Source organism: Euprymna scolopes, chromosome 4 (assembly GCF_053919585.1).
Source record: "Euprymna scolopes isolate OS-2025 chromosome 4, ASM5391958v1, whole genome shotgun sequence".
Lineage (NCBI taxonomy): Eukaryota > Metazoa > Mollusca > Cephalopoda > Sepiida > Sepiolidae > Euprymna > Euprymna scolopes.
In genome coordinates this window covers 180,691,681-180,715,799 of record NC_136485.1, presented here as the reverse complement: position 1 = coordinate 180,715,799, position 24,119 = coordinate 180,691,681, and the positions used below count along the sequence as shown (strand labels likewise).

Sequence of the window (24,119 nt, the reverse complement as noted above, 5' to 3'; positions counted from 1 at the left end):
TCCTTGGAAAAAATCACAAATGGAATGAATTCAAAATCATTAAAAGAAAAGTTCAAATGTGCACAGAAAAAGCACTGCAGAGAATATTTAAAACACGTCTGCCATTTGAACTTTTCTTTTTGGAGGCCTGCAATATAAATGCTGGAGTCCCTCAGGGGTCAATCCTGGGCCCAACTCTCTTCCTGATCTACATCAATGACCTCCCTAAACACATACTTAAATCATTCATTGACATCTATGCTGATGACACGACCATCTACGGCAACACATCAAAGGCTGTAAATGACAAAGTTCTCTCTGATTCTCTCTCCTCTGATCTCGAGCGCGTGGTTCAGTGGGGGAAGACGTGGCTGGTTACCTTTAATGCATCCAAAACCAAACTCCTATCCTTACATCATCAACGCTCTGATCCCCATCTGGCATCAATTGTGATGGATGGCTCTCGTCTGGGTGAGGCCCCGTGTTTTGACAAGCTTCTGGGTTTGACCTCTACTCCTGATCTGAAATGGAACACGTACATCAAGTCTGTTGTCAAGGTTGCTGGAAAGATAGTGGGATCCTTCTACCGCTCCAGAAGATATCTCACTACTGATGCAATTCTCTATCTATATAAAAGCCAAGTATGTCAAAGGATCGAATACTGTTGCCATATCTGGGCAGGAGCTGCTAAAACCAGCCTATCCTGCCTTGACAGAGTACAAAATAGACTTTGTGGCTTAGTGGGGGATGCCCTTTTCTCTACCCTGCAACCTCTCTCCCACAGAAGAGACGTTGTGAGCCTATCCTTGTTTTATCGTTATTTCCATGGCAAGTGCTCGTCTGAACTCCAATCTCTGGTCCCCCCACGCCAATCTTTCACGAAAAACACCCGTCTAGCTGAATCCACTGTGAAAAATTTCCCCCACTCTATATCTGTGCCTAAATCAAAATGTGGATTCCATGAACAAAACTTCTTTCTTAGAACTGCACGCCTGTGGAACTCTCTTCCGTCTGCCTGCTTCCCACTGGACTACAACTTGGATGTCTTCAAGTCCAACGTTAACAAATTCCTAATGAACCGTCCCCTTAAGTATACACTTCATCAAATCTCCACACTAACATAATGTACTTGCAATAACTCTTATCCCTGAGTGGCTTCCGGGCCTTGATAAGTGGTGATCACTGTGTAAAAAAAAATAAATAAATAATGTAGGTAGTTTATGTTTTAAGATTCAAGGAGGGGTAGAAAGGTGGATGGGTGTGATCCTATTTTATCCGTATGTTTCCTATATAAGCTGCAATGAAACTTGTTGAGCTTTATATTATCCCGATAAGTCTCCTCTTATAGAATTGAATTTACTCTATTCTCCTTACTCTCTCAGCTATATGTATATATATATATATATATATATATATATATATATATATATATATATATATATATATATATATAATTTAAAGGAGATTAGAACAATAGTCTAAAGCGCAGAGTATATTTTAATGTAATAGTAAAATTACTAGTTTAATTAAAATACAGGAAAGAAAAGTGCTCGTTAAAAAACTATATGTAATAATTATTGTCCGTAACTAGATGTCTACCACAATAAAAACACTGTTTTCCGAAACGATCGTGCAAATAATTGATTTTGTTGTTGTTCATTCTTATGAAACGGATTTTTAATTTAATTATAATTTGATTTTTAAATTATCAATCACATTACTAAATATATATATATATATATATATATATATATAAATATATATATATATATATATATAATTGAATGTGTGTGTGTGTGTGTGTGTGTGTGTGTGTGTGTGTGTGTGTGTGTGTGTGTGTGTGTGTGGTCACGAATAGGCTCCTATATAATTGACTATTTTAAAAACTGATTACATATAATGATAGAAGATGTATCGAGACACATGAATGAGTATGTTTTGGTTCATTAAAATTGTGGGGTCTGCGTTCGTGCCTGGTCCACAAACTATGGAAATAAAAAATTTAAAAATTAAAAAAAAAACGTTTACAAGTGTTTTTGATATAGATGTACATAAGAATACTTTGATAAGTATGTTTTAACTTAAATAGGGATTGTATAATAAAATTGTGGAGTCTGCGTTCGCGCCTGGCCTCCATAGAATGGAAATAGCCACAAACTTTAATAAAGACTTTTCATATCTATCTGTATAAGCATACTTTGATAATTATGTTTCAGTTTGAAGAAATATGGTATAATAAAATTATGGGGTGTTCGTTCGCACCTGACCTCCATAGAATGTAAATATGTCACAAAGTTTAACAAGGTTTTTTAATATAGATCCACAGAATATTGTGATAAGTGTTTCAGTGTGAACAGGTATGGTATAATAAATGATGGGGTTTATCTATTTTATTTTTACTTTCATCATATTTTGCTTTGGTTTTGATACCCCCAAATTCAACCCAAATTTATAACCCTTCCTTTTCATAACCTATCATACTTTCATAAATCCGAGTCCATTTTCTGTAGGCTGTTTTTGAACACAGTCAACGACAGGTACTTTGCTAGTATTTATATATAAGTAAAAGTGTCTGTGTCTGTGTACATTTCCCTACACAATATCTCTGTCAATTTTTAGTTTACAGACTTGAAAGTTGATATACAGGGTACTGAGAATTGGAAAAATCGATGTGATCGGTTTTCGCCCATAAATTTGGTGATAAGGGGTCAAAGTTCAACGATTTGACGTTTGAGAACTCTACCAAACTCCTCCGACAAACTTAAAAAAATTGACCGTGCTTTTTGTTTTATTTTTTTTTGCTCAGCATACACCTCCTAACACCCGGGCAACGCCGGGCACCCATGCTAGTATATCTATAAAAGTGAAAGTCTCTGTCTGTCTGTCTGTCTGTCTGTCTGTCTGTCTGTGTAAGCTTCACTATGCAATAACTCTGTCAACTTTCAGTCTACAGAATCGAAATTTGATATACTGGGTACTGAGATTTGGGAAAATTTTTGTTATCCATTGTCGGCCAGAAATTTGACTGTTAAGGGGTCAAAGTTCAACGATTTGACCTCTGAGAACTCTACCAAACTCCTCTGCCAATTTTGGGTCTAAACACTTGAAATTTTAGATATAGGTTCCTTGGACATGGATCTGACTTAATAACTTGATTTGAGCCCAAAAGAATAAATGTTAAGGGGTCATAATAGGGGTCAAAATTTTTAAAAAATTGATCTATGCAGTCTCTACCTAATTACTCAGACAATTTCTGGTCTAAACATTTGAACTTTTACATAAAGGGTATTCAGAGATAGGGCAAGCTTTTTAATCGGTTTAGGTTGAAAATTTGAGCTACAAATATATAAATGTATGTATGTATGTATTTCAACCTAAAACTTTCTATAGAGATGACGAATTTTCCCAAGATCAGTATCGTTTTGAAGTTCAACCCTTCAGATGACAAATACCGAAAAATTGGCTAAAAACACTAATTTCTTCACCCACAACTGGGCACTTTTCTACTTTTTTTTTCGACGATATTTTCAAAAATCATCCCCTCTTTTCGATTGTCTAGCCTTAATTTAAACCTACGTCACTTCCGCTTTAACGGTGGTCGTAGCAGCAAAGATGTCACGTTTTTTCCCGTTCTTTTCCTCTTTCGCAGTACGGGTTTGAGCCTTCCTTCCTACTACCACATTTTTTTTTTTGCTACAACACCCCCCTCCCAAACACCCGGGCAACGCCGGGCACCCATGCTAGTATATATATATATATATATATATATATATATATATATATATATATATATATATATATAATTCCATGTACTCACATAAAAAGTTATAGAGAGATATAAAAGTTTATGTATTTATTTCAAGAGTGCTCAATACGTGAGCAGAGCTAGGCAGTAAGTAATGAAAATTTATCTTCATAGGGAATCGACAAGCATTTTATATGTTTATATGTTTACTAGGCACCTCCAAAATTCACCACAGAATTAACCCCCCCCCCTATATGTAACACAATGTAACTTTACTATGAGCTAATATTATCAATATAACATTTGTACCATTTAAAAGGGCAAAATAAACTAGTAATAATTTTTAAAAATATTTTTTCATCATACGAAAATAATGAAATTGCGAGACGAAAATCTTGTTTACATAACTGGCGTTTTAAAATAACGTTCCCATGTAGTAAGAATTCCGAACGTGAGAACATACCAGTGTTTAATAAATCTAGTAAAACTCAACTAATAGTCAGATTTTCGTGAAATTTTCGATACTTATCTATTTTAGAATGAAATTATATATAAAATGTAGTTTTCGTAAAATATATGAGGGGGAAATTTTTTTTTTGTTTTTTTAGTGCGTGCCCCCCCCCTATTTATTTTTTCGAAATTTTAACAAAATATATTTAAATCTATCGAAAATTCTATTTATTATGAAACATAAGAATTCAAATTAGTAAAAAATATTTATTGTTTATAAATTTAAATACACGTATTGAACAAAAACTTACCTTGAAGTTGCAATTAAAAAATTGATATAAATTTTATATTATTATGTTTTCTTTTAAAATAGCGTTTTGTTCTAATTAATATATACTATTATCAGTTGTATTGCCAAGAAAAACAAACTTCGTAAAAGTTAATTAATTTTTAAAAGATAAAACGATTAAAATTCCATTATTTCAAAATGTTCCGTTACAACATAGATTTTTGAATAATTGTGTTTAATATTTTTTTTAATATTAAATTTTAATATAAACATGGCTCTTGCCAGCTATTTTATCGCCAGATTAAAACCGACGAAAAATATTATTGCACAAAAATTAAACATTTTCTGAATCCCCTACGATATCAAATTTGTCTCTTTTTACCAAACAAAAGTACGGAAGCCGGTAAGTAACCAAATGAACACTCGTAAAACCGTATTTCATATTCAGTATACAAATGTTTTAAATATTACTAATCATTAAACTGTGTAAATCTTTAACCCCAACAAAATTATCACAAAGATTAATTATTAATTGCAGTTTGAAGAAGATAAACAAAGGTTTTAAAATATCATTAAGTCGCTTCTGCTTTTCCATAGTTTGCATAGTTAACACAAGCCTGACGTCACGGGATCATGCGTTCCTTTTTTTTCACAATTCTTCACATTCGTTTGGGAGTGCTTAGCGTTTGCTACAAGTGGGTCTTTATTTTCTTTTATTACTCAAGTAATCAAAAGTAGAAATAAAAACAAATAAAAACTTGAAAATTGCAATTACAATTTCTGTCATTCTTACATTTTAGGTGCCTGGTCTAATCTGGTTGACAATGAAGTTCTCACTACCGTCGGCTGTTTTACTGGGAAGACAGCAAATTACCTGTGTGCCGGTGATAATAGAGGCCGCTTACGTCTTTACAAATATCCATGTTCTTGTTATAAGGTATCTCAGCAAATCCTATACGAGTAAATTCTTAATTTATATTGTAAAATATACGAAAAGAAAGAGAAAAGGCTAGCCAGGAAAACGTTCATTAAAAGTAATGATATAACTCGTGGAATATAATGTGTTGTGAAGTCGTTTGTGTGAGTGGTGTGAATAAATAAATGGGTGGAAACGATTCTGTGAAAATCAACAATATAAATGATTTATTTAACAATTTTAAAACTGGGAGGATTGTTACGAAAATGAGGTTTTAGTTTGTTGCATTAAACAGATTTCGAAACATATCCTCCATTTTGAATTTTCCTGATGGTTGTCGTCTGATCAAATATAGTTGCAGATAACTCTAGCATATGTATATTGCTGATTCTTTTAGATGATGATTAATAATTCGTATTATTTAGATTATTCGGACTACTGTTCTCATCTTGAGCATTATTTGCACAATGTTTCAGTCGATGTAACCCTCACCCTTCTTCAGATGTATCTTGTCTAACTCGGGAATTTTTCTGTCAAATTCGGGAATCTGCACGAAATTTCGAATGGAGCCTGTTGCATGAGGAACTAACCAGGAATTTCACCAAATGGAGTTAAGCCCCTTGGGACGACTTATGTTTACAGTAGAGAATAAAGACGCACACGTGTGGAAACATATCGGTCGTTGTATTGTGTTTAATCCGTGGGTATCCTAAGAAATGACACATGGTGATAGCGGTAGGATAAAACTATGTCCAGATAAGTAACGTTTAATTTCTTGTTTAAATTTGTATGTATGCCGCGAGCAGGAAAGAAAAAAAAAGAGAAAAATGTGGGAAGTGGGCATGAATAAAATAAACAGAACAGTAGCTGGCATAAAACCACTGCCACCTCTATGTATGGAGAAGAATTTGTCAGGGAACTGAAAGCTATTCAAACTAAAATGGCATAACTATGTAATTATTACGTACAAAGGGCGTGCAATAGCAGTAGAGCAACGAAACTTGGCACAGTTATTAGTCTTTCTCTACATAGGAACCACCTAGAGTTATGCATTTCTCCCATCGTTTGATGCAGCTCTGGAGACTGTTTTTGTAGAACACCCCAGGTTGGTCCTCTAACCACGACGTGACTTCAGAAATCAAGGCTGCATCATCAGGAAAACGCTTTCCTTTCAAAAACAGCTTCATGGCTGGGAAGAGGTGAAAGTCAGAGGGTGCAAGGTCAGGAGAGTAGAGAGGATGGAGGAGGATTTCATAACCACATGCCCGTGCTTCTGATCTGGTGACATGCGAGTTGTGGACCGGATTGTTGTCCTTCAGGAGGAGGGTACCTTTGCTGATCTTGCCCCGCCTCTTGATTTTGATAGCTTCCCTTAATTTCCTCAAAAGTGAAGCATAATAGGCTCCTATAATTGTGGTACCCTAGGCTCCTGTAACTGTGGTACTCTTTGCCAGGAAATCTGTCATCACTACTCCTGGTCCCAGAAGACTGTGAGCATGACCTTGCTAGTGGAGGGCTGCACCCTTGCCTTCTTTGGAGGTGGTGAGTCCCTCGATCATAGTGATTGAACCAGGTTTCATCCTGTGTAATCAGTCTTTTGACTCATCTTCTTGACACATCTCCAAATTCATCCTCGAGCACTCAACACATTCTCGCTTCTGGAATGGTGGGAGCAACCTGGGAATCCAACTGGCAGACACCTTATACATATGCAAATGGTCATGAATGATAGTTTCCATAGACCCTGTACTAACCTTGACATCTTGGGCTATTTGGCGAATAGTAATGCGCCAATCTTCCAAAACGGCAGCCTCAACTTGACGGACAGATGCCTCAATAATGGAAGAAGGGGAGCGACCAGGTCTGGGAGCTGTTTCCACAGACTTCCGGCCATGTTTTAATTCACGATGCCAGCGTTTTATAATGTCATATGATGGGGCATTATCACCATAAGTTTCTTTCATTTCATCAAAAGTCTCCTGTGGTGTGCGTCCTTTCAAATACAAAAACAGGATCACTGCTCGACATTCAACAGGCTCCATTTCACACCTGACTCAGTTCAAACACTTGTAAAACAGAAACCACAATTAGTTCAGAGTTGTAATTTGCCACATAACCCGTAGAGATATAAATCATTGCACATGCAAAATTTCAGCTAGATCAGACAACTGGAAGTAGGTCAGGGGCATTATTTATTGCACGCCCCTTGTATTTAACAAGGCTGTCAGTACAAAATCAAATGGCACTTTTACTTCACACGTTGGGAGGCGAAGCTTTGAAAGTGTACTACGGGTTTCAATTTTCAATGCCCAAAGATGAAAGAACGCCCACCAAAATTATTCAGGCGTTTGATAAATATGCTATAGGGGAAACAAATGAAACCTACAAACGGTACGTTTTTTGCACGAGGAAGCAAGGAGAATCAGAGACTATGGAATCCTTTATTTTTCGGTGCTTTGGACGTTGGTAAAAATGTGCAATTTTGTGACAATTGTGTTCTCTCAGTACTCAGAGATCAAGTAGTGCTGGGAATACACAACCCCAGACAAGCTGAGTTATTAAAAATAAAACAGTTAAATTTGCAAAGATGCATTGACATTTGTAAGCTGTCTTAAAATGCTATATTACAATCTAGAATCGTAAGGCCCAAGGGAGTTAACAGAGTGGATTTCAAACCCAAGAAAAAGACATCGGCAAAAACAGAGAGAGAGAGTGCAGTTTATGTGCACTGCAACATGGACCAGGTAAAGAGATATGTCCTGCATTTGGCAAGACATGTTATAACTGTAATAGAAAAAAACACTTTGCTACGAAATGCAAATTATCAAGAAAAAAGATGCAAACTGTCAAAACACAACTTTATGACCAGGAAAACAACAGTAGTAGTTGTTGAGACTATGGACAGGTAGACAGTGTAACAATTAAAGAAAAGGTTAATGCTGTGAGTCAGGAGTGATAAAAGCGGAAATGATGGTGAAAGGAAAGCCAATTATTCTTCAGCTTGATAGTGGAACATTAGTAAACATACTGAATGAGAAGCACACGATGGGGAAAACATTGGAGCCTTCAAATAAGACGCTTGTCATGTGGAATGGAGCAGAAGTGAAACCATTGGGGAAGTGTAAAGCCAAAATGATAAAACCCAAAACTGGAAACAAATATGCGGTCAAGTTTGTCATTGTAAAAGAGTATTACTTGGGGCAAATACAATTCACAATCAACCAGGACCAGTTCAAAATGGTCTCCAAAGTTTCCCTAATGGATGAATTCAACAGCTAGAATTCGGACAGCATTATAAACGCGTTCAAAGAGGTATTTAAGGAGGAGTTAGGTCAATTACTGGGAGAGGTACATTTGGAGGTAGAGCCAAGAGTAGCAGTAGCACGAAGTGGCACTTAAAGACAAATTAAAAGTCTAACTAGAAAAACTGGTTAAAAATAAAGTTATTGAACCAGTAAGTAAATGGACTCCGTGAGTATGTGCATTAGCACTGGTCATGAAAAAAATGGAAATCTAAGGATTTGCATAGACCCAAGACCACTAAATAAAGCTGTGAAAAGAGAACAATTCCAGCTTCCTACACTGATTGATTTACTGCCAGAACTGGCTGACAGCAAGGTATTTTCCACCCTGCATTTACGAGATGAATTTTGGTATGTAAAATTGGATGAAGCCAGCAGTCACTTGACAACATTTACTACACCATTTGGTCAGTTTCGGTGGAAAGTTTTACCATTTGAGATTGCTCCAGCTCCAGAGATATTTCAAAAGGCTCTGTAAATGTATCTGATTTAGAGGGGGTGATTAACAAAGCAGATGATCTGGCGATTGGGAAGGGTAAAATGGAGAAAGCAACAGTTAATCATGACATGAAACTCAAGAAACTCTTGCAGAGATGTCATGATCATGGGATGCTATTAAATGTGGAAAATTGAAGCCATGACAAACATCTATATCTTTCCTAAGTCACATGATAACCAGTGGGGGTTTACTTCCTGATCCTGGGAAGGTAAAAGCCATAAAAGAGATGATGTGTCCGACAGATGTTAAAAGAGTGCAATGATTGGTTGGATTTGTGAATTACCTCGCAAAATTTCTGCCACACACGTCTGACGTGATGGCCCCAATTTGAAATTTAATGAAGGTAGATGTGCCAAGAACGTGGTCCCAAATTTATGAAGAGGCTTTTGAGAAAATTAAAAAGTTAGTGAGTCAGGCACCAGTATTGAGATACTATGACCCCCAACAAATCTTTGGCCATTCAATGTGATGCAAGTGAGAAGGGTATGGGGGCTGCACTACTGCAAGAAGGTCGACCTCTAGCCTATATCAGCTGCGCATTGACTGATACAGATACCCGATATGCACAAATTGAAAAAAACTGCTAGCAGTAGTCTATGCTAGCGTGAGGCTTCATCAGTATACTTTTGGTCGACGGATAACAGTACTGACCAATCATAGGCCATTAGAAGCGATCATGAAAAAAGAATTGGGAAAATACCCCAAACAACTGCAAAACATGCTGATGCGACTACACGCTTATGATGCTACCATTCTGTATCATCCGGGTAAGAAGATATTCCTTGTAGACACACTATCAGAGCATACATCAAGGCAGTGAACAGTGAATATATGGACAATGAAGATGATGTCAAGGAAGCTGAATATCTTCCTGTAACAGAGAGAAGGCTGCTTGAAATGTGCTCAGCCACAAAGGAAGACAGAAGCATGCAGCATTTGCAGCAAGTAATTGTTGAAGGATAGCCAGAAGACAAAATACATCTTGACCCAGAGGTGAGACCATTCTTTAGTATGCGAAATGAAATGACAGTACAAGATGGGTTAATTTTCAGAGGTAACTGGATAGTGGTTCTGATGACCCAGCGGGCTGTGCTAAAAGAAACACTGCATTCCACACACCTAGGAATAGATTGATATTGCAGAAGGGCAAGAGAATCCTTGTATTGGCCAAATATGAAGAGTGAGATGAAAGACTATGGTTTGAAATGCCACACATGCAGAAAATATGAAGTAGCCAATCAAGCCAAACCATTAATGGTACATGAAGTTCCTGACAGACTCTGTGCGAAAGTGAGAGTGGACCTTTTTAAGTTTGCAGATAGAGACTATCTCTGTACTATTCATTATATGAGCAACTTCTGGGAAATTGATCATCTTCAAAATGCAGAAGCAAAGACAGTAATAACCAAACTTAAGCACCATTTTGCACGACATGGAATACCAGATCAGGTGATAACTCATAATGGGCCTCAGTTTAGTAGCCAGGAATTTTCTATGTTCACACAAAAGTGGTGTTTTACACATACCTGTCAGTCCATACAATAGCAAGGCGAATGGTAAAGTGGAACCTGTGGTAAACATGACAAAGCACCTTTTCTGGAAAGCGATGGAAGATAAGGCTAATCCATACCTAGCAATGTTGGATCACAGGAATACACCAGCTAAAGGTCTCTTATCACCAGCTCAGAAGTTGATGTCAAGAAGAACAAAAACACTTCTCCCAACTAGAAAGGGGTTACTCAAGCCAGAAGTGCCCAAAGATTTTTTGCAATTTGTTAAGCGAGAAAGTAGGAAACAAGAACAATCCTTTAACCACAAACTAAAACCGGTCAGGAAGAATAGTAAGAGATCTTGTGAGATGTAAGGATTTTACAAAATAAAATGATGATTGAACTTTCAGCCGCCAGAAGAGTATAACTTACAACTGAATTTTACCAAGTATTTTATCCACTAAGCAATGGCTCCTTTAATTTATACCAAGGAAGGCTTATTAGTGTTTTGGAATGGATGAATGAAAAAAAGTGAAAATTCGTTCTGATTATCTGACCAAACAGCCTATTCAGTCCTATTATATTTATTTTGTCTCACCCGCCTCATTTCACGCCCCCCCCCATGTTCTTTTACTTTGATTGATTGTTATATTTATTCTATTTTTATCATTCTTTTCCTTTTTTTCTTTTAATCAGGCAAAGTTCAACGAAGAGAAACAATGTTCATCGTCTCTCATCCACATTCAAACTCTCGACACCAATGGTGGTTTACTCTCTTCCGGAAGTGACGCTTCCCTGATGCAATGGGCAATAGAGAGTGATGATGACATTTTTTAATGTCTTTCCTCTTTATATTTAGAAGAGATTCAGCCGGACATTTTATGATTGCTTTTGATGACCAACATTCTGATGAGCATTTTGTGAAATAATTCAAATCATTGATAATCATTCTACAATCTATATTATGTTTCTCTTTGTCTGTCTGTCTCTCTGTTCATTCCACTTTTTCTCGAAAACTACCGGACCGACCTGGCTGAAATTTTGTATGGACCTTTGTTATGGTTAGATGTAGCGAACTAAATATTATGATGGCCGTTCGTAACACAGTTAGAGATGAGTAGGGATTAATAGGAATTAGTCTTTAATACAAAAATTAGTACAAATTTAACTATATTCAACAATTAATTTGGAATAAAGCACTCATTCTAAGTTAACAGGCTATAACTTTTGCTCTTTTATAACGTGCTTAAAAGTCTAGCTGTCTATAATAACCTTTCCAATTATTAGTTATTCTTTACTCGTAGTTCAGAGGTTTCAACTGGTTTAACGCGATCTGGATTAGTCTTATTTATCAGTGTGTGCACCTTTTTGGTGAGATCTACTAGCTTGATTAGCAACACTATACAACACTAAAAAAGTGCATAACATCTGTGGCCATTTTTATATGCACTATGGCATGGAAATTTTATTTCTGGCATTTCTTTTGTTCGAATTAAGTACAGTTTTTTTTTTTCAAACTTGTCAATTTCGAAAATTTTACAGAGAATCTTAGTGATGTGAGTGGTGAACCTGGCAAGAGATTCCATCAGGATATTCAGTGATGGAGAAACGTTTTAAAGGAAATTGGAACCCTGGTATGTTTGGCAAACTACTGCTGAAATATGAAAGTAGAGACTGATACTAAACACAAGAGAGTTAAGAGAACAAATGTTGTTTGAACTGACAATTCTGTGTTTTTCATTCATAACCAATAATAAAATATGATTTATACTAAATGAAAACGGTGCCTAAGCTAGAGAAATAAAGGTTAGATTTAGTATCAATTTTATTACACCAAAACAGGTCTAATGTGGCATGTACTTTTTTTACCCCGAAATTTGTTGCACGGTGTAACTATAACATCTAAGAAACATCAAGTTATACATGTATGTGTGAGTGTATGTTAAGTGTCTTATATATAAGTGTATTAACTTAAGAAGTTTGTGTTAAGTTCTTATCTACAGTATCTAAATAAATTAGGAGAAGAACATAAGTCAGTCGGCTAACTGCATACCTCTATGTGACAATGTAACAATGAACTAAAGTTTTATCCGAGTCTTACTTCTTCATATTGTATGAAGTATGCCCAAAGTCATAGAAATGTTAATAACCCCAAAACTACTTATCTGATCTGAAATTTTGCATAATGGTAAGTGTTATCTAAGAGTATCAAATCCATAATGAAATTTGTGAAAATGTCGATTATGAACGAACTTTTCATGATTATGGTCAAAGGTCAAATCATGTAAGATATAAGACTCCATTGGCTACAATATGGACCAAGTAACATCTTTAATTCTTCTGTGACCTTAACCTTTGACCAAGATATTCCAAAATTACATCAGTCCTAAGATCACGGTTGATATTTTGATGAAGTTTGGTGACAATTGGTCGCGTGATGTGAAGATCAAAAAATCAAACATAGTTACAACTTGGGTGAAAAACATAACCTCTTTGGCAGAGGTAATTATTTAGACTGCCAACTAAAGAAAATAAAATAGAAGATATCACATTTTTTTGTAGATCGTAGTCTCTTCCGCATAGATAAGGTCCAAAACAGAGTCTTCAATTTGGTAGGTCCCATTTTGTCAACTAAGCTCCAAGCCCTGTCCCATCGCCACAATGCTGCATCTTTGTGCCTGTTTTACAAATATTTTAATGAAATGTGCTTTGATGAACTCTTTGCACTTGTGCCCCCTAGACATACATATCCCTGACAAACCCACTCAGCAACAAAATCACGCCCCTTAACTATTGAAATCCCCAAATACCAGTAGGCCATCTACTCTAATAGCTTATTCCCTCGAACAGCTAGAGTTTGGAATTCCATTCCTTCTATCTGCTTCCCTGACTGCTGATATACGGAAGTTTAAATGTAATGTAAACTAACATCTTGTTAATCTTTCCTAGGCATGGTCCCACATAGTAGCTCCTTTCGTCCAAGTGGCGATGTGCCTTGTTGGGTGGTGAACGGGAGAAAAAAAATCTGGATAAGAAAAAAACAAAGATGAGATCAAGAAAAACTGCAAAAGATGTAAAGATTGTATAAAATCTCTTTTGTTTTTTTACTCTTTGTCATCCCTAACAAGGCATATTGCCACTTGGAACATAAGTGGCTACTATTTGGGATTGTGGGGGTGGAGGAGGGAGGAGCTAGATGTCTGTTCACATTACATTTAAACTTCTGTAGGTTAGTACAGCCAAGGAACCAGGAAACATGGAAGAAATTCTAAAGTCTAGTAGTCCAAGGGAAGAAACTATTAAAGTAGAAGGCTCTTCAGCATCTATAGATCTCAACAGTGAAGGAATGGGATTTTGCTGTTTGTCAGGTTAGGAATATGTCCGCAAAAGTGGACACAAGTGTTATGAGTTCATCAGAGTACATCCCATTAAAGTACTTGTAAAACAGGTACAAGGATGTAACATTGCAGAGATGAGACAGAGGTTGAAGCTTGGTCAAGTGTGTGGGATCTGTTATATTGTTTTTAATATAATGAAGAATATCCGTAAACTGATTTTAATAAAGGACACATAATATTAGCACCGTTTTCAGCTTGAGTAAAAGAACGTAATTTCGCAGGGTCTACAAATTCATTAACACCGTTTACTTCCAAGGACTTTGAAAACAGGAACTGATTCGGATAGTAAGTATCTGTTATCGCCCATTGTTTATCTGTTGATCTATGTAGTAGTTTTTAGTTTAAATCTTGTTAAGAGCGTTTTGTGCATATTATATGTTAAAAGTATATTTAAAAATTTTGTTAACAATAAAATTAAAGTGGAATGTAAAGAAATTATTCATTAGATTTTGCTTTAATTTAGTTTAAACATGCCATTTTGTAAGGGCAATGTTTTCGTATAGATTCTTCAAATTTTGTTTAAAATTACTGATGATTTTCCAGAATAGCCAACAAAACATAAAAGGAGTGAAAAAATAAATATACAATAAGTAAATATTACCAAAGACAAAATAAGTTACTCCTCTACCTACCTGGATAATTTTGTGTGTGTGTGTGTGTGTGTGTGTGTGTGTGTGTGTGTGTGTGTGTGTGCATTAATTTATTTAAAAGTTATTTAATTTTATGGGTTTGTATTACTGTACACATAGATTCGAAAAAGTTGTCAAAAAACAAATATATAACAAATAAATGTTATCAAAGGCAAGATAAGTTACTTTTCTACCTAACTGGATATATTTTTTGTGTTTTTATTCAGTGTAACATGTTTATTCAGCTCGAAAAACATACAGTGTTTACCGATGTATTCGAAAATTCAAGATGGCGGCCGAATCTCTCTCGGGGAGGGTAAGTTTGGGAAAAGGTATTATAAATAATAAACTAGACAAAATACTGTTAGAAATTCGCTCAATATATGTTATCTTGACATATATTCGGTTGTTTTTTAATAGTATTTTGTCTAGTTTATTATTTATAACATCTTTTCCTGAACTTACCGTGTTAAAGAGAGAATAAGACGCCATCTTGAACGTTCCAATACATCAGTAAACACTGTATGGTTTTCGAGCTGAATAAACATGTTACATTGAATAAAAACACGAAAAATATATCCAGTTTGGTAGAAAAGTGACTTATCTTGCCTTTTATAACATTTATTTGCTATATATTTGTTTTTTTGACAACTTTTTCGAATCTATGTGTACAGTAATACAAACCTCAAGGTAGTGTAAACCCTGTCGAGTTAGAATGAAAATCAAAATGGTTGTCTCATTAGATTCATAGTCGAGATTCGATAATCGCTCAAAAATCGAAAATTAAACATAACCAATGCATGTCACCAACAGTACAAAAATGTAATGTCCTGCCAGTATTGTGATTAATTTTCGATTTTTGTGTAATTAACGAGATTCGAATTTTACTACCATACAGACTATACAATATTATTGATCAAAATGAGATATACGTACATGATAGACAATTGAACATCTTTGTTCCAAATTTCAGAAACATCTGTCGAGTATTTTTGCATCCATAAGGATATTTAATTGGGGGAAGCGGTTTGCATTCTCCTCTGAAGCAGCTCACTACACTCTCTCTTATGTCTACTATTTATGTCCATAAATTTCATTGGTGAAGTAGTATTTTTCCCTATCTGAGTACAGACAGACAAACATATTTATTACATAGATAATAGGATTTCGTATAATAATTTTGTATTTTTAATGTAATTGAAAATATTTTTTTCATTTATTATCAAAAGCAGAAAATAAACAATCAAAACTTAATCGATAAAAGTCGCCCCTCCTCCTCCCCTGTTTTTATTATATATACAATTATTTTTGTAAGTAAAAACTTGAGCATTTTAAATGTTAAAATTGAGTTCATATTGGAGAGTTTTAATTGATTTTATGAAATAAAATATTTTAAAACATTTTTGCTTCTATGGATTTTTTCTTTTCTAATGATATCAACGCCCACATATTTATCAAATCTGAGTTGTTGTTCCTGTGCGAAACTTGCATTGGCCTAACTGTTTCCATAGATGATTTCTCAATTAAAGGCTATTCTAACCCTAACATTTAAACCTGACCTTCAACATTGCCATGGATATGAAATATGTGCCTACATTAGGGATAACTTCCCTGTGGCAGGGACATCTCCAAAGCAGATTCTAAAGTGCCCTACATGTGCTTCCAAGTAAGACCAACGCTTTCATATTTGCCCTATATCGTCTCCACAACGATGGAATCACTATCTTTAAGAGTATGACTGAGAAAATTGACCACATATTGTCTGCTCATCCCTCTGCCAACATTCACGTTTGTGGAGATTTCAGTATTCATTCTGCTGAATGGCTAGTTCACTTAAACAAGACATGATGAAGTTTTGTCAAAATTTTCCTTTGCTTATGATATAAGCCAGATTGTTTACGAACACAGTCAGCATTCCCGATACTTATGGACAATTTGCAAGTCTTCTACATTTTTTTCTGACAACTTTCCTTGAACTGTGCTCATCCTCCATTTTGTCTCTGCTGGGATGTTTCGATCACTCGGTTTTCTCAATTAACATTAAAACAAAGTGTAACAAGACATCAGATGTCCTTCTCCATCATACAGTATATCGCTACTCGAGAGCTGATTGGTACACCCCTGAATGTGCAACTGCCGTTGCACACAATAATCATTATTTCAACTGCTTTCAACGAAATAAATATTTTGAAATTAAAGCTGCCTTTAGGATTGCCAATAATCACTGCAAAACAGTTATAGAAAGCATGAGGGTCTTTTGCTCAGACTGTCAAGTCTAGTGTAGCTGAGCAGAAACGAGTTTTCGTACATAACAAATGGGGTTTTAAACAGATACATATCCTCCAACCCAACTATTATAAAAAAAAAAACCTGAGGTGATTATATCAGTATCCAAAGAAAAAAAATGTTTTGCTAAGAACTTTGCATCAAATTCCAGTCTGTGTGGTCAGGGTCGTCAACCCCCTGAATTTCCTCCCAAAACTGAAAATATTTTGAGTATATCTGCAAGATTAACAACTGATGCATATGAAGGATGTAATACTAGCAGGCTGCCCCGCGTTACCCAGTCATAAAATATTATATTTTAATTAATGCAGATTTCTTCTTTCTATAAGAAGAAATACTGTAACGTTAAATTCCTTTTAAAAAAATAAAGTTAAAAAAAATCGGAAAGAAACTGAGACATGTGCATGTAAGTATTGTTATTTCTAAACAGTTCACTTTTTTGTAAAAAAAAAAAAAAAAAAAAATACTCGAGCTGAGATTGAAACTAAAACCTAAAGACAGTGAATTTTCTTCTTTTTTTTTACATGGAGTTCACCACTTATCAAGGCCCAATGGCCACTCAGGGATAAGGGTTATTGTGTGTACAGTAATCAAAGGGATAGTGTAGCAATAGTATTGGAGAATTTGTAAGGTGTCATTACTTAGGGGGGGGCCGGTTCATCAGGAATTTGTTTTTGTTGGACTTGAAGACATCCAGGTTGAAGTCGGGAGGGAAACAGGCAAGCGGAACAGAGTTCCACAGGCGTGCAGTTCTAAGAAAGAAGCTTTGTTCATGGTATCTACGTTTTGATTTAAGCACAGATAGGGAGTGGGGAAAATTATGGACGGTGGTTTCAGCTAGTCGGGTGTTTTTTGAAAAAAATTGGTGAGAAAGATAGAGAAAACATTTCCAGTTATACCGTAGCTGGAAATCTTGTGTAGTAGGCCTTTATGCCAAATCTTATCGAAGGCCTTTGATATGTCAAGAGCAATTGCCCTAGAAATGAAGCCTTTGTCGAGAGATTCACTAATCCTATGAGATATAACCGTTAGCACATCTGCTGTAGATCTAGCAGAGCAGAAACCATATTGTGTGTCACTAAGAAGGTTATTTCTGCTGAGGTGGTTGACTACTTCTCTATTGTGGATTCCAGCAACTTATTGGTCTGTACTGAGAGGGGGATGACTTATCACCTGAATTCTTAAATACAGGGCATACTGATGAGGTTTTCCAGGGTGTTGGGAAGCACTTCTCCTTAAGGCAACGCTTAAACAGTTTGGAAAGTATGGGGGCAAGGTTGTAATTTTTTAACACTATAATTGGAATACAGTCGGGACCAGTTGCTTTACTGGAGTCAAGGTTCTTGATTAGCTTGGCGACCTCACGCACAGATATTTGTATGTTGCATAGTGTGTTGTCTGTTATAGGAGGGAATATGGGGAGTTGATGGCCTTCATCACAAAGGGTAGAATTTGCCGCAAAGTTTTTGGCGAATAGTTTGGCCTTGTTGGATGCTGTCGAGATGACCTCTGGTCCATTGATAATGGTTGGGATAGAGCGCACGTTTCTGTTCAAGATCCAATTTGCTATTTGCCAGAACTGGTGGGAACCAAGCCGCTGCTCAGCTACTTTGGACTTAACGGATTGCGCATATAGTTCTCTTGCATTTTTTATTACTTTTTTACAGTGGTTGCTGGCGGTTCTGAAAGCAGCTTTAGTTTCAGTGCATCTATTACGTTGGTAGCTATGGAAAAAGTGATTTCTGTGTGCGATGGCAGCAGCACATTCGGGAGAGAACCATGGCTGGCGGTTAGGTTTTTGTTGGAATTTTTTGGATGGTGTGAATTGGTCTATGCCTACAAGTAACCATTCGGTCAGGTCTGATACCATAGAGGACACATCCTTTTTAAACATGGAATGGAGAGGTAGATCAGATATGAATGTACGGAAGCTATCCCAGTCCGCCATAGAGTATCAGTATACAGTACGGTGGAGAGGTACATCTGTAGATTTATTATATTTCATTTTTATCTCAACTGATACGACGCAGTGGTCGGAGGATCCCAGAGGAGATAGAACGGAACATGAGCATAGCTTAGAGGAAGTGGATAGAAAAAGGTCTAGGAGGCTTGCGAACTGACCGGTACTATCAGGCACACGGGTGGGCTCGCAGACAATCTGAGTAAGGTTATAGGCAATGGCAAAATCATGACAGAACCTCCCCTCCTCATCAGTCTTATTTGAGTGGGTCAGCCATTCCACATTATGGACATTGAAGTCACCACAAATGTGAATGTTAGCTGAGGAATGAACAGACAGGATGTGGTCAATTTTTTCTGATATACTCTTAAAGACAGTAACTCCACTGTTGTGGGGAGGGGGCGATAGAGGGCAAATATAAATGCGGTGGTGTAAGCAAGTGCAACCCGGAAGCACATATAAGGTAGATTAGGGTCTTCTCTGGAGATATCTCTGCCACATGGGAAACCATCTTTAATATAGGCACATATTCCATGCCCGTGGCGATCTTGGGGGTCAGATTTAGATGTTAGGTTAGAGTATCCTTTAATTATGAACTCATCTAGGGAGGTGGTCGGCCCTATTCCAGTTTCACTTAGGAAGAATATGTCAGGTTTCGTCTGCTGTAATTGGGGTTCAACCTCTGGAAGGTTAGAACGTAGACCCCTGATGTTGGAGAAGAAGACGTGGTAGTAGGGGTCTACGTTGGAGGATGGGGTTCTAGGTTTATTCGTGTTTTCTTTTTTGAGAATCAAGTAAGATAACCATTAGACCAACTTGTTACAATCTTTAAAAAGTATTTTCAATCCACCTGAAACAATTGTCAAACACATAAAAATCTGATGGCTCCCAAGTACCTATTTTTACAATTTTTACAATTTTTACCCTTTAGCAGCTCTTTTTTCCGAATAAAAACCGATTAAAACATTTTCCACATGTCTGAATACCCTATATAACAAATCTCAAGTTTCTAAATAAAAATTTGTTGAGTATATAGATTGAGAAGTGTCCTCACACACACACACACACACACACACACACACATTCTCACTTTTATAGATCTACTAGCAGGCCACCTGGCGCTGCCCGGTATCAAATGTAATATTAAATTTCTTTTAAAAAATTAAATAAAAACAGCAGAAAGAAACTGAGACATGTGCATGTGAGTTTTATATTTTTTTTTCAATGAAAAAAAATGGTTGGATTATTTTACTGTTCCAGAAAGTATATCACTCTCGATGCTATACTCCAACTGGTTCCCACCAGTTTTGGCAAATAGCAAACAGGATCCTGAACAGAAGCGTGCGTTCTATCCTAACCATCATCAATGGACCTGAGGTCATCTCGTCAGCATCAGACAAAGCCAAACTATTTGCCAAGAACTTTGCAGCTAATTCTACCCTATGCGATGAAGATCATCAACTCCCCGTATTTCCTCCTATAACAGACAACACGCTATGCAACATACAAATGTCTGTGTGTGAGGTTGCCAAGCTAATCAAGAACCTTGATTCCAGTAAAGCAACTGGCCCTGACGGCATTCCAATTATAGTGTTGAAAAAGCTTCAACCAGAACTTGCTCCCATACTTATAAAACTGTTCCAGCGTTGCCTTAAGGAAAAGTGCTTCCCAACACCCTGGAAAACCTCATCAGTATGCCCTGTATTTAAGAATTCAGGTGATAAGTTATCTCCCTCTCAGTTCAGACCAATAAGTCTCCTGTGTGTTATGAGTAAGTTGCTGGAATCCATATTAAATAGAGAAATAGTCAACCACCTCAGCAGAAATAACCTTCTTAGTGACACACAATATGGTTCCCGCTCTGCAAGATCTACCACAGATGTGCTGACGGTTATATCCCACAGGATTAGTGAATCTCTTGACAAAGGCTTCCTTTCTAGGGCAATTGCTCGTGACATATCAAAGGCCTTCGACAAGGTATGGCATAAGGGTCTACTTCACAATATTTCCAGCTACGGTATAACTGGAAATGTTTTCTCAATTATTAAATCATTTCTCTCTGATAGGCTCATAAGAGTAGTGGTAGATGGACAAAAATCGGAGGCCTGCAATAAAAATGCTGGAGTCCCTCAGGGGTCAATCCTAGGCCCAACTCTCTTCCTGATCTACATCAATGACCTCCCTAAACACATACTTAAATCATTCGTTGACATCTATGCTGATGACACGACCATCTACGGCAACACATCAAAGGCTGTAAATGACAAAGTTCTCTCTGATTCTCTCTCCTCTGATCTCGAGCGCGTGGTTCAGTGGGGGAAGATGTGGCTGGTTACCTTTAATGCATCCAAAACCAAACTCCTATCCTTACATCATCAACGCTCTGATCCCCATCTGGCATCAATTGTGATGGATGGCTCTCGTCTGGGTGAGGCCCCATGTTTTGACAAGCTTCTGGGTTTGACCTTTACTCCTGATCTGAAATGGAACACGTACATCAAGTCTGTTGCCAAGGTCGCTGGAAAGATGGTGGGATCCTTCTACTGCTCCAGAAGATATCTCACTACTGATGCAATTCTCTATCTATATAAAAGCCAAGTACGTCCAAGGATGTAATACTGCTGCCATATCTGGGCAGGAGCTGCTAAAAACAGCCTATCCTGCCTTGACAGAATACAAAATAGACTTCGTGGCTTAGTGGGGAGTGCCCTTTTCTCTACCCTGCAACCTCTCTCCCACATAAGAGACATTGCGAGCCTATCCTTGTTTTATCGTTATTTCCATGGCAGATGCTCGTCTGAACTCCAATCTCTGGTCCCCCCCTCGCCAATCTTTCATGAAAAACACCCGTCTAGCTGAATCCACTGTGAAAAATTTCCCCCACTCTATATCTGTGCCTAAATCAAAATGCGGATTCCATGAACAAAGCTTCTTTCTTAGAACTGCGCGCCTGTGGAACTCTGTTCCGTCTGCCTGCTTCCCACCTGACTACAACTTGGATGTCTTCAAGTCCAATGTTAACAAATTCCTAATGAACCGCCCCCTTAAGTAAGCACTTCATCAAATCTCCACACTAACGTAATGTACTTGCAATAACCCTTAACCCTGAGTGGCTTCCGGGCCTTGATAAGTGGTGATCACTGTGTAAAAAAAAAAAAAAAAAAATATCAAAGGCCTTTGATAAGGTATGGCATAAGGGTCTACTTCACAATATTTCCAGCTACGGTATAACTGGAAATGTTTTCTCAATTATTAAATCATTTCTCTCTGATAGGCTCATAAGAGTTGGGGTTGATGGGCAGAAATCAGAAATGATCTTGAGCGTGTGGTACAGGGGTAGGAAGAGGTGGCTGATTACTTTAATGCATCTAAAACCAAGCTCCTACCTTTACATCATATATGCTCTGATCCCCATCTGTCATCAATTGAAATGGATGGCTCTGTAACAGAAACAAATGGAACTTTTTTCTTCCACGAATCAGTGCCTCTCCCCTGGGCTATTTGGCCACATACTGACCAATCAGGGGTACGGCACATTAATCCTTCCTATCCCTTAAAGGAATTTGGCCAGCATCGGGTTTGAGGAATAAGAACTCGTCCTTACTGAGGGAGACACCAAACAGAACGGACCTCCTTTTCTTCACTCTCTCTACCTCAGTGATTTCTAATGGTATCGACGATTCCACGGGGAATATCTACCACGACAGCACCAGGTAGCCGGAGTCCAGCTTTTGACCAGGAACATATCACATTCTGCTTAATAAACCTTTTCTGTGTTACCTTTTATGAAGTTGTTGCGTTCGTCATTTCAGAAGCTTGTATGGAAGTATTTATTTTATTAGGTTGTGCCCTAAAAGCATCTAAACCTTAAAACGGTGACCCCCTCGTGATATACAAGCAATTCTAAATGGCGAGCCTTTGTCTTCATTTTTTGTAAAACCCAACACAGCATAGAAAAGCCAGCGACCCCCCCCCAAAAAAAAAGAAACCCACCATTTTACAAAACAACCTTTAAATGTCGCTTATCACTTGAGAATCTTCTAGAACACTGTTCTAACTCTGGAAATTCTTTTTGCCGAAAAGAAAGACAAAACATTCTCGTCGAACAAGATAAACTAAAAACCGAAATACGGTCAAAGATACGTGTCACATAAAAAAAGCTTAAAACATTTTAATGGAATCGCATTTCTCACAGTTTCACAGAGAAGAATAAAACGTTCCAACCGGATACATTTAACAAAACAAAACAAAAAAAAAAAAAACACATTTTTTTCACAACGGCTACACATAAAAAAAAAAGAAAAAGGCGCTATTTCCTTGTTACGCACTGGTCCTTTGCCGTTTTCTTAACCCGAGAATAAATATATTCATAAAAATATTTTAAGGGGTCAGCGCCACATCTTTTGATGCATGTGGTCGTAAATTCTCTCGGAAGAAAACGTGCGCTGCCACATCACATAGCAGTCTATAAGCGACAGACAGACTGCAAGAGCATTCAAAAAAAAAGAAAACAACACAAAATAAATGTCAGCCCTAAAAAAAAGAGTAAACGCCTTTTCCACACGTAAGTAAATACCTTTGTTTATGAACACACTCGGTTTTTTTGGAACAACCACACAAACACAGGACGAAAAGTCAATTGCCCAAAATATTTTCTTAAAAAAAAATATATATATATAATATTTCTCATCATCTCTCGGCCAAAGAAAACGTAAGTACCCTTTTAAAAAGATTTTAACTTCAGGCTTTACGTAACACATACACACACAACATGGAAAAAATCTCTCTCTCTCTATATATATATATATATATATATACACACTCACAAAAACACACACACACGCACATATATTAGCTCTTTTACCACTGCCTTTTCCTTTCAAGAGTATATTTTTCTGTTTTATTTTTTGTGCAATCTTTTATTTTTTCGTCTTTTAAGTATTTTCTCTCGTATTTTTTGTCTTGTGTTAAATATTTCCCCTTTTTTCCGCATGTGGTCCTTCGACAATGTACTATCTATATTTCGGATAGTTAAAAAAATTTTTTGGTCTGTTGTCGCTTTCTTTATATATATGAGTATACAAAATAGTTGCCGCGAGCCTTCACAATGATATCACAACCCAACAACATCATGGATATGTCTATTTTATAAGCCACTGAGAGACTCACTCACGAG

General features: G+C 36.9%; 1 protein-coding gene across 1 annotated transcript in view; it reads left to right on the top strand.

Annotated features, from left to right (window-relative positions):
* LOC145272771 (echinoderm microtubule-associated protein-like 2) overlaps positions 1–12,429 on the top strand; it is a 224,363-nt gene extending 211,934 nt beyond the window's left edge. The window contains exons 20-21 of the mRNA XM_080127047.1: positions 5,264–5,400; positions 11,367–12,429. Of these exons, the coding sequence (XP_079983173.1) occupies positions 5,264–5,400; positions 11,367–11,507 (278 nt within the window). The 3' untranslated portion in view covers positions 11,508–12,429. The remainder of the gene's footprint in view (positions 1–5,263; positions 5,401–11,366) is intronic.
* Positions 12,430–24,119: the final 11,690 nt, after the last annotated feature.